The following is a 17,409-nucleotide window of genomic DNA, read 5'->3' as shown; positions in this document are numbered from 1 at the left end:
AGCTACTAGAAGATTTACATCTGGCAGACAGGTTGCTGACGTCGTCAAGCTTAGTTTGAGTCTGCGCGTCAGAAACGGAAGTGCTAAAAATAGCTAAAAATGGGCTTCACTTGTCTCAGTTGAGTTCCAATGGGGTCGCTGTGTCCATTTCTTTTACTGTCTATGATTTTAAATGAGGTGCAGGTCAGGTGCAGTCCTTTCCTGTGGAGACAGAACTGATTTGTCAAATTGGCGGCATGGAACTGTATGCATAATACATTTGATGAATAGGCCCCGAGGACAGGAGCTTATGCAACTATTGTGGTGGTATGCTTTGGGCCTGGACCTTGTATACTTTTATATAATATTGATCTAGTTATCAAAGGCTTATCATAATGGCCCATCACAATAGTTTGCCCCTTGAAAAACAGTTTTTAGTGAATGTATCTTGCTTTTGTATTTTTTTCATGTCATTAAATACCTCTTAATTAAAAAATAATAATAAAAACATTCGAGAAGCAAGTAAAAAGAATAGCAAAAACTTTTAAAAGCAAAAAACGTTTATTTTCTTTTTTTTCGTCAGAGATGATGTTATACTTGGAATTGTCAGTGTTGTCAGAATGGGGTAATTGCATATGAATGCATGTTCATAATTGTGAGGTTATGCACAATTGCACCAGGATAATACAGTAATTATGCAGTCCTGATTTTTCTCGCCTGCCTCAGACTGATTTTTTTTCTTCTGTTGATACAGACCCTATTAAGCAGACAACGGAGCGTTGTTTGTCTTCCTTTTCTGTTGTGTGCAGTTTGACATGGTTTGATTAAATTTTATTTTTTCAAATTTCAGTTATTGCATATATTGAGGTACCTTGATGTAAATACACATCGCAATTGTTTCCGCAGCAGTCGTGATAATTGTAAGTGTTATGCAATGCGGATATTGTGAAAAATCAGAGCAGTAATCCTTATGTTTTGTACATTTGTATGTTGCAAGAATGTGCCATCTGAATAGTGGTGAGTGTGTTTGTTGATTTGAACCATGAGAACATTTAATTTTATCCCCTCAAGACCTTGGCAACAAATACCACTCTATATTAGTGTATAGCAACTTTACTAGTTAGTTTAACTATAACTTTTATGAACAAACCACATGTGGCTCGGCTGACCGGCTTTAACAACTTAACTATATTAGTTTATAGTAACTTTAAATCAATAAAAACATCACATAATATTTAAAATCCATTAAAATGATCAGTTTTAAATATATAAGTATTAATACTTGAAAATAAACTTTACAACATATTAATAAAATTGTATTTGCTTATACAATAAGTATTTGCTTATACTTATGTCACCTCCATTCATACTGTGTGGGAGATCAGGACTAGTTATTGTCTCACTTTTTAGTCCAGTACTTTATATCTCATGTTCATAAGTCCATTTAACATATCCATGAATACACATATTTTAAGAAAAAAGAAAAAATGCAAAATTAAAATTTCAATTTTGACCACAATTTAAGAAAGAAAGACAGAAAAAAAGAATGCAGATGGATCTAACCATTATTTTGACTAACATGTAGTTATGAATAAATATAAAAAAGTTTAAAACTACTTGAGCTGGGGAGAGGTATATCGATTTTTGTATATCGGAAGTTATAAAAAACTAATTTCATATGATATTTTTTTTCCTTTTATTTATTTATTTACAAACATTGGTTTTATTTTCAACTGTACATTTAGTTTTTATTGGTTTTATTTTCAACTGTGTACAGTTCGTTTTCAGTTTTTTTTTTTTTTATATTTTATTTCAAAAGTACAAACTGTACAATTAAAAACAAATTGTTTTGTGAGTGCTGGTGCGTTTGAAGATTTTCAGAATTATTTTAGAGAAATTCCTGGCAACTAAAGGGTTAAGACACTTTTCACCCGTGTGACAACTAGCCCCGGTCTGTTCTTCCAGTCGAGAGCATGGCTTTGAGTGGGAGGAGCCAGTGTCGCTCGCTCTCGGACTGTGATTGCGTTTCTCCGCGGATCTCTGGAGAGAGCTGCAGGCAGTGAGCTCACATCCTCGCGATGCAGCTGCCAGCAAGTCATACTGCGAATACTAGTTCATAACTCCGGCTCAAATCTGCGACATACTCGCCAGCCTTGCAGGACTACCGCGTAGCGACATATTAACGCGTTGGTCTCAGATTGTACGCGCAGGTTCTTCCAGTCACTGCTGGCTATGGAATGCGGTTTCACTTAAACACCTCCCCTGCTTTTCTTAGTGGGGTCGTGCATTTTTTCTCGGCTCGTTGTGTCGGATCTATCGGTTCATTGTGTGAAACCGAGCGCCATGTGGGCCAGGAACGATTTTGAGGACGGATTCGACGCTTATAAGATAGGTAAGAGCCTAGTTCTTGTGTAATGACACACTGTAAGCCAGATATGCTCATAGGAACAGCCATATTTGATCGCGTGTATTGTTGTTTCGCGCTCTCCGACTGTGATATATTAGATACGTAATGTTCCGTTATGAGTGTTGTGATGTTATTGAATTGTGATGGTTTGACAGCATCACTCGTGTCACCTTCAGCTTTGTCTTTGAGTCAGATATGGACACAAAGGTCTCTAACGTCTTCTATCTCTTTATTGGGGGGCCTTTTAATATATGCACTTCTGTGGCACACAGATGGCATATAGAGAGAGAGGGCTATTAAATGTTTTTTTCTAAAGCAAAGCATTGTCTAGAATATTTATTTAGTTTAAGGTTTGTAGCTACTATTAATGTTGGATGTATAATAAATTAGAAAAAAAAATATTTATTTGTAAATATGTATATAAATGTGTTATAATAATCCATAAAAAAAAAAAAATATATATATATCCATTTTGTGATTTAAATAATTGTCCTTTTTTATCTCAAATATTGAATTATAAATTCCTTGCATGTGTCTTTAGTCCAGTCTTTCTTATTCTTTCTTTATTTTTTTAAACAAATTGTATACTGGTGACAGTAAAATCCAAACAAACACGTGTTCAGTGTTTAGTAGCTTGTGGTTTTACACTTCTTGTTTGAAAGTTGTCTTAATATTGAACAGTGATGCAACAGATTCTGGCTAGTCTCTCTGCCAGTGTTTTTTAATAATTCATATCACGTTGCATAACTGTTGGTGGTCTAGAAGTTGCTGGAGCCTCATCAACATTGAGCCCTGTGTTTACCCGGGATATTTACAGATCTGCTACTCTGTTACGATGGCTAATGTAGATCACTTTCATACGAACTATTAGGAACTTGAGGTTTTCCACCCAGGAATTATGGAGATGTAATTTTGGTTCTGGCCTTAGTGATTTCGGCTGGAGCTTGGCTTTCATGTAAAGCATCTGAAGTATTTTTTGGTTTTCTGTTTATTGCTGTTTCAGGGCAAAATGCTTCAAACTCAGTTTGTGAGTTTTCTCAGATGTATGGCACAATATAAATGCGTGTGTTAGGAGTATAGAATTTGCTGACTGCACCTGAAAGGAAAAGGATGAGGTTTATACTTTCCACAGTTTTAATAACAAGTTAATGATCAATTCTGAAATGTATCTGTTGTAGTTTTTCATCTCTTCGTTTATTATGAATCAGTATTAAGATTTTTTTTTTCTCCACTATTTGGAAGCAAATCAAAATGTTCAGAGATGTAGGCAAGAGGGTTTATATATTCCACTTTTTTCCTGCCAGGCATTACAGGGGACAGCCGAAATGGTGGTGTCTAAACCGATTACACCTCAGAACAGATTAGGCCAGCAGATATTGGGGACGAGCCCTCGAGGGCAAATCTGACCATTTGGTTCACTGAACTTCACCTTGTTTTAGTGATTTAGTAGTTTTTGGCCCCAAAAATGTTAGAGGTGATATTTGTATGTTTTATTCAAATATTTTTCTAAACTACATTAAACGTTTTGTTTAGTTTGTTTACCGTTCAAAAGTTTGAGGTCAGTAATATTTTTAAATGTTTTTAAAAGAAGTCATAGCTTACTTATTTATTTTTCTTTTTTCTACAGTAAAAAACATTGTGAAACATTCTTAAATCTTAAAATGTCATTTTAATCCAAATGTATTACTTTGATGTTAAAGCTGAATTTTCAGCAGCCAATGCTCCAGTAAGATAACATTCTTATATGATAATTTAGTGTTTAAGAAACATCTCTTATTATTATTAATGTTGACAACAGTATTCTTTAATGGATTAATATGTTCAAAAGAACAGCTTTCATTTAAAATAGAAATGTTTTGTAACATTACAGATTTCTTTACGCCACTTTAGATCAATTTAATGTGTCCGTGCACAATAAAAGTATTAATTAATTTTAAAAGTAACTAAATAAAATGTACTTACCTCAGGCATCTTAATGGCAGTATATATATATATATATATATATATATATATATATATATATATATATATGTGTGTGTGTGTGTGTGTGTGTGTGTGTGTGTGTACAAGTGTAAAAAATACTAAAACAAAATTATTAATTTTAATAATTTTTAATAATCAAACAAATACTAATATTAATATCACTCATATATGAGTCAAGCTCAGAAACCTTAAGTACATAATTGTACTTTTTTTTTCAGATTTCCATGACATTTGGTTTACTTGACAGGCCTTTTCTTATTTTTTTATTTTTTGTTAATGATTCTGGATAAGAACCGGTTGTTGATTCTCAATTCTATGTTTGTTCACATTCATCTCATTTCATTGACGTGTTTGTAATGTCTATCTGAGATTTGCAGCTTTCAGGTTACACTTCTGTCAAGTTTTTTGAATGCTCACTTAACTAAACGACTTTCATTGTGAATAAACCAAGTGCTGATACAGTTTGAAATCATGTGTTGGTTGGACATGACATCCTTCTATTTGTTTTCTCTTCTACCATGGTAACCCTGTTCTGTTTGTCTCCTAGGTTCGAGCACGTCCTCTCCTGGATGGGTCCCTGGCTGCGACTCAGCATGGCAAGCTTCCTCTTCCGCCACTGGCATTAGCAGCCGCGGGCGACGTCACAGCGCTGCCTCGGACAGTGGCGATACCGGCATCGGGACCTCGTGTTCTGACAGCGTAGAAGGTACGAGACGTTTATGAACATACCACATGTGGCTCGGCTGACCGGCTTTAATCTGTTTTGCGAGGTGTGAAAAGTGTTATTGATCGGCTGTTTGTAATTCATGCCTGGTTTTCGCAGTCAGACGTTTTCTAGCAAGCTCATTACAAAATCAGCCCGAAGTCATGACCTGACTCCTCATGCTTCGCTTTAGTCAGACAAAACCTCAAATGGGATTGGCTTTAGTTTCGCCGTGACCAACAAATAGAGATTTTAATGCTTTAGCGAGGTCAAACCAGGGCATTCTTCCTATTATTTGTCAACCACCTTGATTTTTGAGAAGTTACCCTTAGCAAGCATCGGATTGTAAAAGCCTCTAGAAATAGGTCACGCTTCAATGTCTCTAAAATATATGTAGGCCAATGTGTGCAGTGGCTTATGGGTGGAGATTATAAGATGATGTGTATTGTTAAATCAATTCGTTTCCTCTTTTCCCAAATGACTGTTTGCATCTAAACACTCTGATTCTGTCAGAAAATGATGCCATGATGCATGTTTACTTTTTTTTGTACATGTTAGAGACAGTATAGGAATTATAAGGCCAACCATATGCATAATTTTCTCTAAATTATTCTAAACCAAGAGTTTAGGGACTGATATAGATGCCTGCATTTGGAAACAAATGAAAGTGAGAGTAGTATATACTATAAAAATGTACTTTTTTATTTTATTATATTTTACACTGTAGTTTATTCTTTTGATGGCAAAGCTGAAAATTTGCGCAAGAGAAGAGAATGAGAGGTAAGCCTTTTTACTCTACAGGATTTTGTTATTTTGTCTTTGCATTGAGAAATGATGTTGGCTTAAATTTCTTGTTTGATTTTTACTGACATTTACTATTAATGTTAGTCTGCTCTTAGTATAGGTAAAGCACTGTAAGAATCATCGAGGATAAAAATGTTATACTATTTAGTTGTAAAATTGGCAGTCTTGGATTGGGTATTCTAATATCTAACCAACTGCGTGTGTTATAAATCTAAGCCTGTTTTGGCAGTAACCTAAATTGGATGTACCTATGGTTAAAGTAATGCTTTCAGGGTTGGGAAGATGAAAATTATGGACTAAAGGCTATTTGGGTTTTAGTTGTAATGGTGATTGAATGATGGTTGTCAAAACAAGCACACCCGTTATATCTGCCTATATCTCTTGCATAGGAGCTTGGATATGGTCATACATATTTCAGTATATATAACTACCAACAGCTTAGCTGCTATTATCAGCTAGGCAGCTCAGTCACTACATTTGCTTTAGAATGCTTCATTCATTATGCAGGAGAATTCAGGCAGTTCCTTTACCATAACGTTCACAACATACTCATGGAATACATTTACAAACACAAATTGAATGTCACTTAAGTTTAGCAGCACTAATGAGCTTTATTTACTAGATGCTGGTGGTCAGCAGTGTTGGAATTAACGCATTACAATTAACGCAAGTTATATAACTGGATTACTTTTTTGAAGTAACTAGTAAAGTAACACATTACTTTTTTTTTTTAAATTTAGATGAGCCCCTTTCACACCGCGATTCCGGCAAATACACGGGTAATGTGTCCCGGCAATTATTACGGGTCGCTAGATTTTGCACTTTCACACTGCCAGTGATTACCCGGAATATGTGCGTGCTTTCCCGTAACGACATGTGACATCAGTGTCTGAAGTGTAATGTACGAGTCGAAAACATTAGACACGTTATACTTTCACTGAAGCTAGCGAACGATCTCTTCTTCAGCACAGAAAGTGAGGAACTAACTGATCTCTGCTTCATTACAGTTTGCTCATATTTTTTCGTCGTGAACTATGATCTTCCTTCAAAACACCTGGTAAAAGAGTCGCACGATAACGTGCGTCATCACTTCGACACGGCATTATATCTGGCTTTTGTTCATATCGCTCGTTCCGGGACTGAACCCGGCAATGTTACCAGGTCCCCAAACCGGGATCAATCCCAGAATCAATCCCGGGACGTGTTTGCTTTCACACAGAAGGTGACCCTGCAATGTCCGGGCAATTTGCTGGGTCTGACGTGCAGTGTGAAAGGGGCTATGGAAATCTGAGTTAGACTACTTTTTCAAAAGATTAAGGCCACTTTGTTTCCCATGTATTGACTGACAGCTCTTGTGTTGCCATGTTGAGAGAAATCGGGAGCAAGTGGAGAGGCGTTGTGTGTGCTACGGTTCTATAGTATTTTGTCGCGTCACACCACGCTGCTCGCCTTTTGTGTAGACACGGTAAGACCCAAGCAGATGCATGTGAACAGTGAATTCTGTTCACAACTATGTCGAAATCCATGTCTCTGCAAGTGTCCTTGTAAACACAGTTGCTTATGGCTTAGTGAAAGTAAACAAGTGAGAAAGAAAATGGATGTGTAACATTATATTGGTTCACAGCAGTTTAATGTTCCTGTTGCTTTCTGGGTCATGAATCACACTACAAAACACAGAGAAAATAAGCTCCTTTAAAGTATTTTAATAGTATATAAATAATACTAAAATAGCAAGTGCAGGAGAAAATGTGATTACTGCTTTCCAATTTAAAACAATCAGTATGTTGCTAGGGCATACTAGATACATTCTAGGTAGTTTTGGGTGTTTCCTAGCGTGTTGCTAGGTGATCAAAAGACCAATTTTGCAGTCCCTCCTCCAATAGAAATCTATGTGGTTTTGTACGCCCGTTCTATAAACATAATTGGTGCCTAGGATTATGATGGGTTTTGCCATGGTATATCATGTGTTTTCCAGTGTGAGCTCCCAGCTGGAGGCACACCATTCTGCCCTACATTTGAGCAGCCAATAGCCAACATCCTTCTCTCACCATCCTCACCCTACTTCCTGTCCCACTGCTGTCTAAAGGGAGTTGACGTTTGCCTGGCTCAGTGCCCTAGGAAGACAAATTCAAGCCAGTCTTATCGTCAGACGGACTGCGGTCAAGCTCGTATTGATCACAGCTTGTTGCTTTAATTGATCTCTTTATCATTAGCGCAGTAAATACGCCTCTGCTCAGGGCTTAAGTCAAGGTCAAGCCACAGGCTGTTCATGCATTCTGTCTCGATTCTGGCTCATGCGAAAATGTGTGATTTCATTGAAATGCCCCAAATGGTACAAGAGTTAAGCATGATCTCAAGACTTTGTCTCAGTGCCGATCTGGATGCAGGCAGCCAGCATGAGTTGGCTCCAGAAGTAGGGCAGATCTGCTATGGAAACATCTGTAATCGCTGTGTAGGATGAGGGAAAAGTTAGTTTTTGTTTGTGGTTTACTTTTGTGCTAATAAGTACTGATTTTCTCTTTTAGTTAAATAACTAGTTTAATACAAAGTATTACTGTTTCACTGCAGTGAGACAAATGTGGTTTTGCAGACAATGCACCGTCAAGCTTTGCAGAGCGGAGGAAATCTGATAAAAAGGCTTACGAATGGTTCTCCAAAATAAGCCTCTTTGTTTTAATCCGGCCATGTTGTACAGTGCTCAAGGATGGTTTTATATAGGTCTTCCCTGAAGTCCTTCTCTCCTCAATCTTTCTATCATGAATAATTCTAATGCAGGCTCACTGACTGTAAGCTATATGAAAAAGAATACTATTCTGGGAGACTCTGTGAAACCTCTATATCTAGTTGTCAACTTACAATTGGCTTATTTCATTTTCACTCTATGAAACGCAGAAATGTCTGATACATTTAGCCATAATGTACAGACAGCGCCACCCTATAATTTAATAGCTACTTTTCCATTTCCTTTTTTTCTGGGAAGATTTAAGGTCTAGATCTTTAAGGTCTAGATATGTTTTTCCCGACTTTTTCGGAAGTTTTAGAAATACAGAATGGATTTTATATACTGTATATATATATATATATATATATATATATATATATATATATATATATATATATATATATATGATATGTTGAGTTTGATAAGTTTGAAACTCGCCTGTTATGTTTGGAAGTCACTGATCTAGTTTATCTTTTTTTTGCATGTCTATAACAATGCTGTTGCAGACTGCTAGTCAAAGGCCTTAGCTTTTTCTGTGTTTTTATACTGGGGGTGTGCTCTTCTCATGTGGATTTCATAATTAGCAGACGGCCTCATTACGGTTCGTTAGGAAGTGCCGTATATCTATGAGCCTGGGGACATGTCCTGCATCGAGGACATCCTGTCATATTGTACTCAGTCACTTTGAGCACATGTGACCTCAGATGCAGAGTCACCAGGCCTCAAGCCAACTGGCATAAAAAAAGGTTTTCTGACTAGGTAAATAGTCCGTTTAATGTTGAATAAAATTAGGGTTTTACTGCATAACAGTATAATATACATTTTTGGTGGACATTAGTGGTTTTATTTATATATTTAGTTTATATTCATCAGTTGATATGAGACATATTGGTATTGGTATTAGGTTCTATATTTGTTGTCATCAAAAACATTCATAATTTTATTCTGTAAATTGTAATCTATAAAATATTTAAACATTTAACTGTTTATAATAATTTGAATTATAATGTTGTGAAGCCTGTGCATTTAAATGTATTCATTTTATTTTACATAGAAAACCCTAAAGTGTTTTTTTCTCTTTGATCTATGAGAAGTTGTATATGAAGTAATTTTTATCAGTCTAATGAAGTTATTGTAACCTGTCTGCAGGAACTTGCTAAGTATTATGGTTGCTTGATGGTAATCAGTTGTCATCTTGCCCTTTGAACCCTGATGGACTCATGACAGAGCAACTTTTCCTTGCAAGACGTCTTCATCTTCAAAACCCTGTCCTGCCAAAGTGTCAGGCTTTCCTGTGACACCAGTTTAACCTTGAGAAAAGTGTTGGAGTCTTGTCCTCTTGCAGATTAATTGACTTACTTTCCGCCGCCTTGAGGATCAGAATTCCCTCTCTCCAAATGAGCTGCCAGTGGCTGACCTAGAAGAAGGCACAGGAAATTCCTTTCGTTCTGAACCAGGACGCCTCATGACCTGAGTCACTAATTATACCTTTCCATGGGCAGCAGTAGCAGTTTTGTAATTACCCTGGGGGCTCATGGCTCCTTTCGGGGACTCCTTTTCGTTCAACTCTTGCATGGGATTGATGTTAAGAGAATGACATAGCTAATCTTAATTCATCAAGAATCATGTTCTTTGCCCCACTTGCCACACTTCTGATCTGAACGTTGTTTTTGCCTAGTACTCATGGTACATTGCATTTCCATGGAGCACTTACGCAACGTAGTTCTGGACAGTTAAGGTGTCATCTTACTGTGTGAGGATCAGCTGTGTCGAAAGGAAACCGGAGTTGCATGACTTATCAGCCGAGAATAAACACATAGGTGCCCTAAGACTTGCTGAAAAAGATGCCTTGGATGCCACCGAAGCATCCGTAAATACACGAGGAGCAAGTGACGTGCATACTGGTGTATTTGTGCCGCTGTGCTTTTGCATAGTTCTTTAATATTTTGACAGCACTGTGTCACACATCAAGTGTTTATTTGTAGGAGAGAACCCATTGTCAGTGTATTATGTATCTGTAAAATATGTATGTGTATTCAGATTACACCAGATGTAGGGGGTGGTTTAGACTAAAATCCCATTTAAGATGTAGCTCTATTCCATTCATAGTTTCCAATTAGCAAATATGATAATATATTTCATAAAGATTGTATTAAAAACAGAATGCACAATTTTATATAAAATAAAGCTTTTTTTAATATAATTATTCAGTTATTCTTTTTTAAACCAAAGAATGTCAAAATTAAATAAAAAGCACAGTTTAGGTAAAGATATATATGATTTATTATTTCCTTACATAAAATGTGCAATAAATATTGCATAAAATAATTAGTGCTGTCAATCGATTATTTGCAATTAATCACATCCAAATTAAAAGTTTTTGTTTACATGATATACATGCGTGTTTTGTGTATAATTATTTATATATATATATATATATATATATATATATATATATATATATATATAAATACACATACATACAGTATATATTTTTTAAATATTTACATTTACATCTATTTAAATGTTTATATTTATATTCATATAATTTATTTGATCAATACACACATTTAATGTATAAAAATAACATATCTTTCTGAAATGTACATGCATGTGTGTGTTTATATGTATACATAATAAATATACACAGTACACACATTATGAAAACAAAAACGTTTATTTTGGATGTGATCGTGATGAATCGTTTGACAGCACTAAAAAATAATGTTTTGTCACAACAATCTTTGTTATAAAAAGCTTGAAAAAATATTATTGTTGTTTGTAATGATACACAAATCTCCATATTCATCGGGAAGAAGGAGGCGGAACCGGCGCACAATCAAAACATAATTTTAATATTCAAAAATAAACACAACAGCGCGTCAGCCCCTCACGGCGACTGACGCGCACAAATAAAAGCAAACGCATAAAATAACGTCCCAGGCCTGGTCCTCTCTCGTCCTTCACTATAGTCGATCCAGTTTTATATCCTTCCATCTCCTACGTGGGACTCGATACTGGCGGTGGGGCGCAGGTGTAGCTCATCTCCAATCACTACACCTGGCCTCACTCCTCGTTCCCACGCCTCTCGGCCCCGCCCCACTCACCACATTGTTCAAGAATAGTTATTAGTTTTGAAGTGATTATTTAGTTGTTTGTGATTTGTATAGTGCTATTTTAAACCAAAAGTCTCTCAAAACACAATTAAAGTCACATTTTTAGGTGTAGCTCTTTTACATATATTGATTCTTTATTGCAAATATGCATTCCACATATCATATATTTATTTATTTATGCTTTTTCAAACAAGTATTAAAGTACATTTCTTTGGACTTTGAGCAGATCCCTATAAAAATGGTTGCTTTTGCTTTGGTTGAAGATATAAATATGGTTGCTTTTGCTATGGTTGGTTTTTAGTTGGTTTGTGGGGAGATGAAGATTGACGATTGTATATCATAGTTACATTGACAGGTAGTCATTTTTGGACAAAAAATAAATAAAAACAAAAGGAGAGAGAGATCTTTATCTGTTTCCAAAACTGGTAAATAATCTTATAAATTCCTAGTATCAATCCAGTGGTATTAACTAAATCTCTCTCTTCAAATCTTCTCCGAACATCTCCGTCCCAAGAGAATTCTGGCTCAAAATGTTACCCTCTATTAGATTTGGGCTAGATTAGCTCCTGGCACTGTCTTATTAGCCAGTTGGGACTAGCGTATTAGCATTTGACTTAGAGTTGGGTAATGCAGTTAGCATGATTAAGGGGGGTATTGTTTGCTCCTGGCCTTCTGTCTTTTACCCCATAACCCCACCCTGAAACATATTTCATATGCCAGCTGCTCCTAACCCATCCCGCTAATGATGGCTTAGACACTGAATGAGGAATGAGTTTGATACAACACTGCATTAACATTATCTTCTTAGTTTACATGAGAGCCAAAACGGTTTTCCTCAAGTAACTGTTAGATTTAGGGGTGTGTTTGCAAATGTAATAAAGATTTGAAGTATTACATGCAGATATGTCCTGTGCATTGCTTTATGGCGTTAAGTCTAATAGCATTTCCTGCCAAAGCCAAAAACAATCACTTTTTTTTTTATCAGTAACAGTCCAGCTAAATGTACCGCTATCAAAAAAAGCCTTACCCTAAGAGTCCTCATCCACTTTAAGCATATCAGAATATATCTTTTTTTGACTTGCCACACTTTGAATAGCTTGGACTTCTTTAAGTGATCTTGTTAAAAGTGTTTATTTATTTATTGTTAAAGCTAGACCTATAATACGATATAATATGATATAGAACAAATGTTAAAGATTTTATTTAAATTTATAGATATTTGCATACATTTATTTTATTAAATACATACATAAAATAAATTCATATATATATAAAAATAATATAAGAAAATAATATATATATATATAAGAAATCATTATTCATAATCTAATTTGATTTTTTTTTCTCATTTAAATAACATTATTATTGGAATAATTGACAATGACTGAATTATTTATACAATTTCTTGATTAAAGCCTAACAATCTAAATATTAAAGAAAGCTTGTAAACTGTATGACTTAAGTCCTTTTTTATTGTAATGTGTGATGAAGTATCTTGTGAAGCCCCCTACCTGGTTTCCAGGACGACTTTACTCTGGTATCTTAATTTGCTCATCTGACATATTGTTGAAATCTCAGTGGTGTCAACCAGTGTTAAAAATCCTGCCAGCTTTGGGTCACCCAGAACTAACGCATTGTTTCACCTTTTGGCAGAGGGATCAGGATTTGTGCATGTGAACACCGGCTTAATCAATTTCGAATTAAGGGTCTAGCAGAGCGTTGATTAAATCACACCCAAATAAGATTTTCCATCACAACTCCATAACTTGGAGAACCAGTCTGTCTAGCAAACGGATGGTTAATAAGACGCCATGCTCTTATAGATGAGGGCAGTGTGAAAGGAAGGAAGTCTGTCTGTGTGAAGCTTTCTAATTACATTTGGAGTGCAGCCACACTCACACTTGGAAGCTCTTGCCTTGACCTTTTTTAATTAATAATCTCTAAGGCTTTTACCCGCACGACCAGAATGGGCTATTTTGCATTTTTTTCTCCCTGTTGAAAGTCGATTGGTTTAGGATTCAGCATATCTTGATCATATTATGGAGGACAGGAGAAGGTAAGGACTTCCTGTAGTAGTCAATGTATAAGACTAGTTAAGGTCAGTGTTAGAAATCACACGGAGATGGAAATTAGCTGAAAGTTGTGTTCGCAAGACAAGAAACAGCATTTTGAGCCTTTTAACCTTATTAAATGCTCTATTTCCAAATGATTTGGGATATTCACTGAGAATTTTTTTTTATGTCGGAAAACAAATCTTGCTATTTATACTATACAATACAATAATGTGGTTTAGTCGAGAAATGACACAGCTTTGAAGCATCCAAGCTCCTCATGTTGGTGACCTACATTTTCTGTCATAGCTGTTTGTTCCTGTGCGTTATCTGGTAAACAGGAAGCTATGAAAGATCACTGAAATATCACGCGGACACACAATTCACTTCCTGTGGACTGATATCTGTTGGTGTTTATGGAAACCATGCTTTTATTGTTGTATTATCATTTTTATCGTTTCTTTCTCTTCATCTACATCTGTTTTAATTGGTCAGTGTCATGAAGACTCTTAACTCGTTTCTCATCATTACTTTGCAGTAATAGGTAACTGCAGTTAACCCCCAGCTTTTTAATGTTGTTTTTTATTATTAAAATGATTTATCAGTATTTTGTCAATAAGTTTGGTTGACAATGACTTAGTCATCCAACCAGTAAGCTGATTAGTGAGCTTGATTACTTATATTTTTCCTCTTGTTTTTCTCTATATTAATCTTTTATCATCACAATCTAAGTAGCACTTGGTAAGAAATTCTTCATCTTTAACAATATATTTCAAGGCATTTATTGTGAGTCTAAATATTTTTAAGCGCAGTTTCATCAGTTGTGTGTGTGTGTGTGTGTGTGTGAGCTGTCTGAGCTATTGCAATTTTAAGAAGACATGTAAAGTCAAAAACTGTTTATAATTTATTCGGGGCTTCCTTATGACTAACTAGGTGACTAATTGCTCCGACGGCATGCAGACTAATTGATTTTCAGCATCTCTAATTATAGATGTGGAAGCAAGACTTATTGTTTACTTTTGCTGCATTGAAATATGAGTCATATCACCACCCTCATAGAAAACAGAATAAAATAATAGGATCGAAAGGATAATCCTCTTGCCTTAAAGGAACCAGATAAGAGCTTTCAGGCCTTCAAACACTGCAAGATGTAGTGCTGTGGAAAAACCTTCCCTCTGAGACTGGGTAATTTCTCTAATTATATACTAAGGGCCAGGCTCACAAAAGTAGGTTAGCACCTCTTATGAACAGCTGTAGAACATGTCGTTTTTGACTTTGTGGAAAGAACACTAGTGCATTTTAGCAAGTTAACTTAATCCATAATTGCATAATGATGCATAATGAAATGTCACCTGTACTCCCAAAGACCACACATGCATAGATTCATGTTAAATCTGCTGTTTTACCACAGGAAGGAAACTATTTGGGCTTAATGGCTCTTTCCACATATCCGGAATGAAGTTTTGCTTGACTTTTCCATAGTGGAACTCACTGAAAAGAGGAAAGATCAGGTCTCCTTTTTATTATGTAATGTTGTTCTGCTGATTTTGGCTTTTCTAAGTCATATTTCACACTGTTAAACTCAAGTCTGCTAGATATTGCACAGTTGTGTAGTCAATGTAGTTTGACACGAGCACATTAAAATTAATTTAAAATGTTATGTTTTTGCTCTGTTTTCACTACCATTCAAAAGTTTGAGATTAGTTTTATATACTTATTTATATATTTATATGTCTCACGTGGAAAGCTGAATTCAGCATCGTTACTCCAGTCTTCAATGTCACATGATCCTTCAGAAATCAGTTTAATATGCTGATTTGCAGCTGAAGAAGCTTGAATGATTTATGATGAATAGAAATTTCAAAATAACAGTATTTATTTGAAATGAAAATATTTTGTAACATTTATAATGCCTTTGCTCTCTCGTTTGATTGATTTAATGCATCCTTGCTGAATTAAAGTGCTAATTACCTTAAAAACATTTATCTGACCCAAAACGTTTGAACAGTAGTTTTTAGACCGTTTTTTATTTTTGTATAAGAAGTATAAGCATTGTTGGTCTGTGAAATGTGTAGCTCTTTAATATAGAGAAGGAGATGAATGTGTTGTAATGAATGAGGTCAGCAGTTGATCCTCTCTCATCTCAACACCAGACTGGTTTATTCTCGTCCTGTCAGGGCTATTTTACCATTTTCTCCCAAACTGTTCCATATGTTTTCTGGCACAGCCTAGCCATAAAGGGACCTTCTACATAGACCTTCCTTTATGTTGACCTCCTTTCATCTGCTTGGGAATCACATGTAAGCCATTACGGCTGTGATGATGGTCCTTTTGTGGTGAATGTGATTCTGTTATTGTGCTCCCTGAGGGCTGGAACATCTGTCATCAGACTCCAGCTGCAGTGCGCTTGAGTGTGAGGTCTGGAGTGATGTTTGTGTGAAAACTGTCACAAAGAACTGTAGGATAATTACGCTTTACTTTACAGGTCTAGCCAATGAAAACCGGACAATTTGAGCAGTATATATTAAAAATGGGATATTTATAGAAATATTTTCTTTCCTAAAAGCTACTATTGTTTAACTGAGCTATAAGGTTAAGGTATACTTTATATAATATACAGTTTTATCACTGTTGGCATATTTACAGTCATAACATTTTAGTTTTAAATAAATGAAAAAGTAATAGGCTAATATTTAGTTTTAAGCGATTCAATTTAAAGAAAAATATTTGTACTGTTTTATTCATTTCAAATTAAATATTTATATTTAAAAATAAAAAAATATAAAATATTATAATGTACTTTTAAATGAATAAAATTAATACTATATAAAAATAAAAAAGCTATTACATTATTATTACTATTAAAATTAAATTACTAATTTAATTTTTTAAATAAAAGAAAACAAATTATAAAAGTAATTTTTTTTTTATTAATTTGAAACGTATCTATTTATTTAAATTAACAATAATTAAATTTTTAATTTAAATTTACACATATATATATATATATATATATATGTAATGTAATATATATGTATATAATATTGTCAGAAGAGGCAATCAAAATAAACCAAGTTGTTTTTTTTGTTGTTGTTGTTTTTCTTTTTACATTATTTAATTATTACATTTCATTTAAAACACAGAAATACTAAATATGCTCTATATATATATATATATATATATATATATATATATATATATATATATATATTTTTTTTTTTTTTTGTGTGTGTGTGTGTGTTTTAAATTAAATGTAATAATTCAATTGTCATGACATTTTCCTCACCCTGTCCATGCTATCCCAGTCTGCCTTACCTCGAGCTCATGAATGAAATGAGAAACGCTGTGCAAGGAGAGAGGGTATGAAAGAACATGTATGATGAATGAGAAACTGCCGCTTGCTAGTACTGTATTACGTTCTTTATCTCAAAGGATGGAGATAAACGAATTACACCGGAGCAGGATGCAGCTCAGGCAGACTTACTGTATGTCTACTGGATATGGATATAGATCAATATGAATGCAGCCATAGTGCTGCCTTTTCTTAAAAAAAAAAAAACACACAGGAAGGGATTGTATCATTAATGCTTTAGAGAGGAAGATATTGATCACTTCATCATGAAAATGAAAGACAGAGAGAATAA

General features: G+C 34.9%; 1 protein-coding gene across 4 annotated transcripts in view; it reads left to right on the top strand.

Annotated features, from left to right (window-relative positions):
* Window positions 1-17,409, top strand: part of LOC113120501 (centrosomal protein of 85 kDa-like) — a 60,626-nt gene that overhangs the window by 5,195 nt on the left and 38,022 nt on the right. For 2 of the 4 annotated variants that reach the window (XM_026290362.1, XM_026290361.1), the window contains exon 2: window positions 4,917-5,075. Coding sequence is in view for 3 of the 4 variants with exons in the window: in XM_026290361.1 (XP_026146146.1) it covers window positions 4,917-5,075 (159 nt within the window). In the remaining variant the exon portion in view is untranslated. Of the gene's footprint in view, window positions 1-1,969; window positions 2,372-4,916; window positions 5,076-17,409 lie in introns of those variants that run through there. The other 2 variants (XM_026290360.1, XM_026290359.1) reach the window with 2 other exon arrangements.

Source organism: Carassius auratus, chromosome 20, assembly GCF_003368295.1.
Source record: "Carassius auratus strain Wakin chromosome 20, ASM336829v1, whole genome shotgun sequence".
NCBI classification, from domain to species: domain Eukaryota; kingdom Metazoa; phylum Chordata; class Actinopteri; order Cypriniformes; family Cyprinidae; genus Carassius; species Carassius auratus.
The sequence above is the reverse complement of the archived record's forward strand: the minus strand, read 5'-3'. Positions and strand labels throughout refer to the sequence as shown.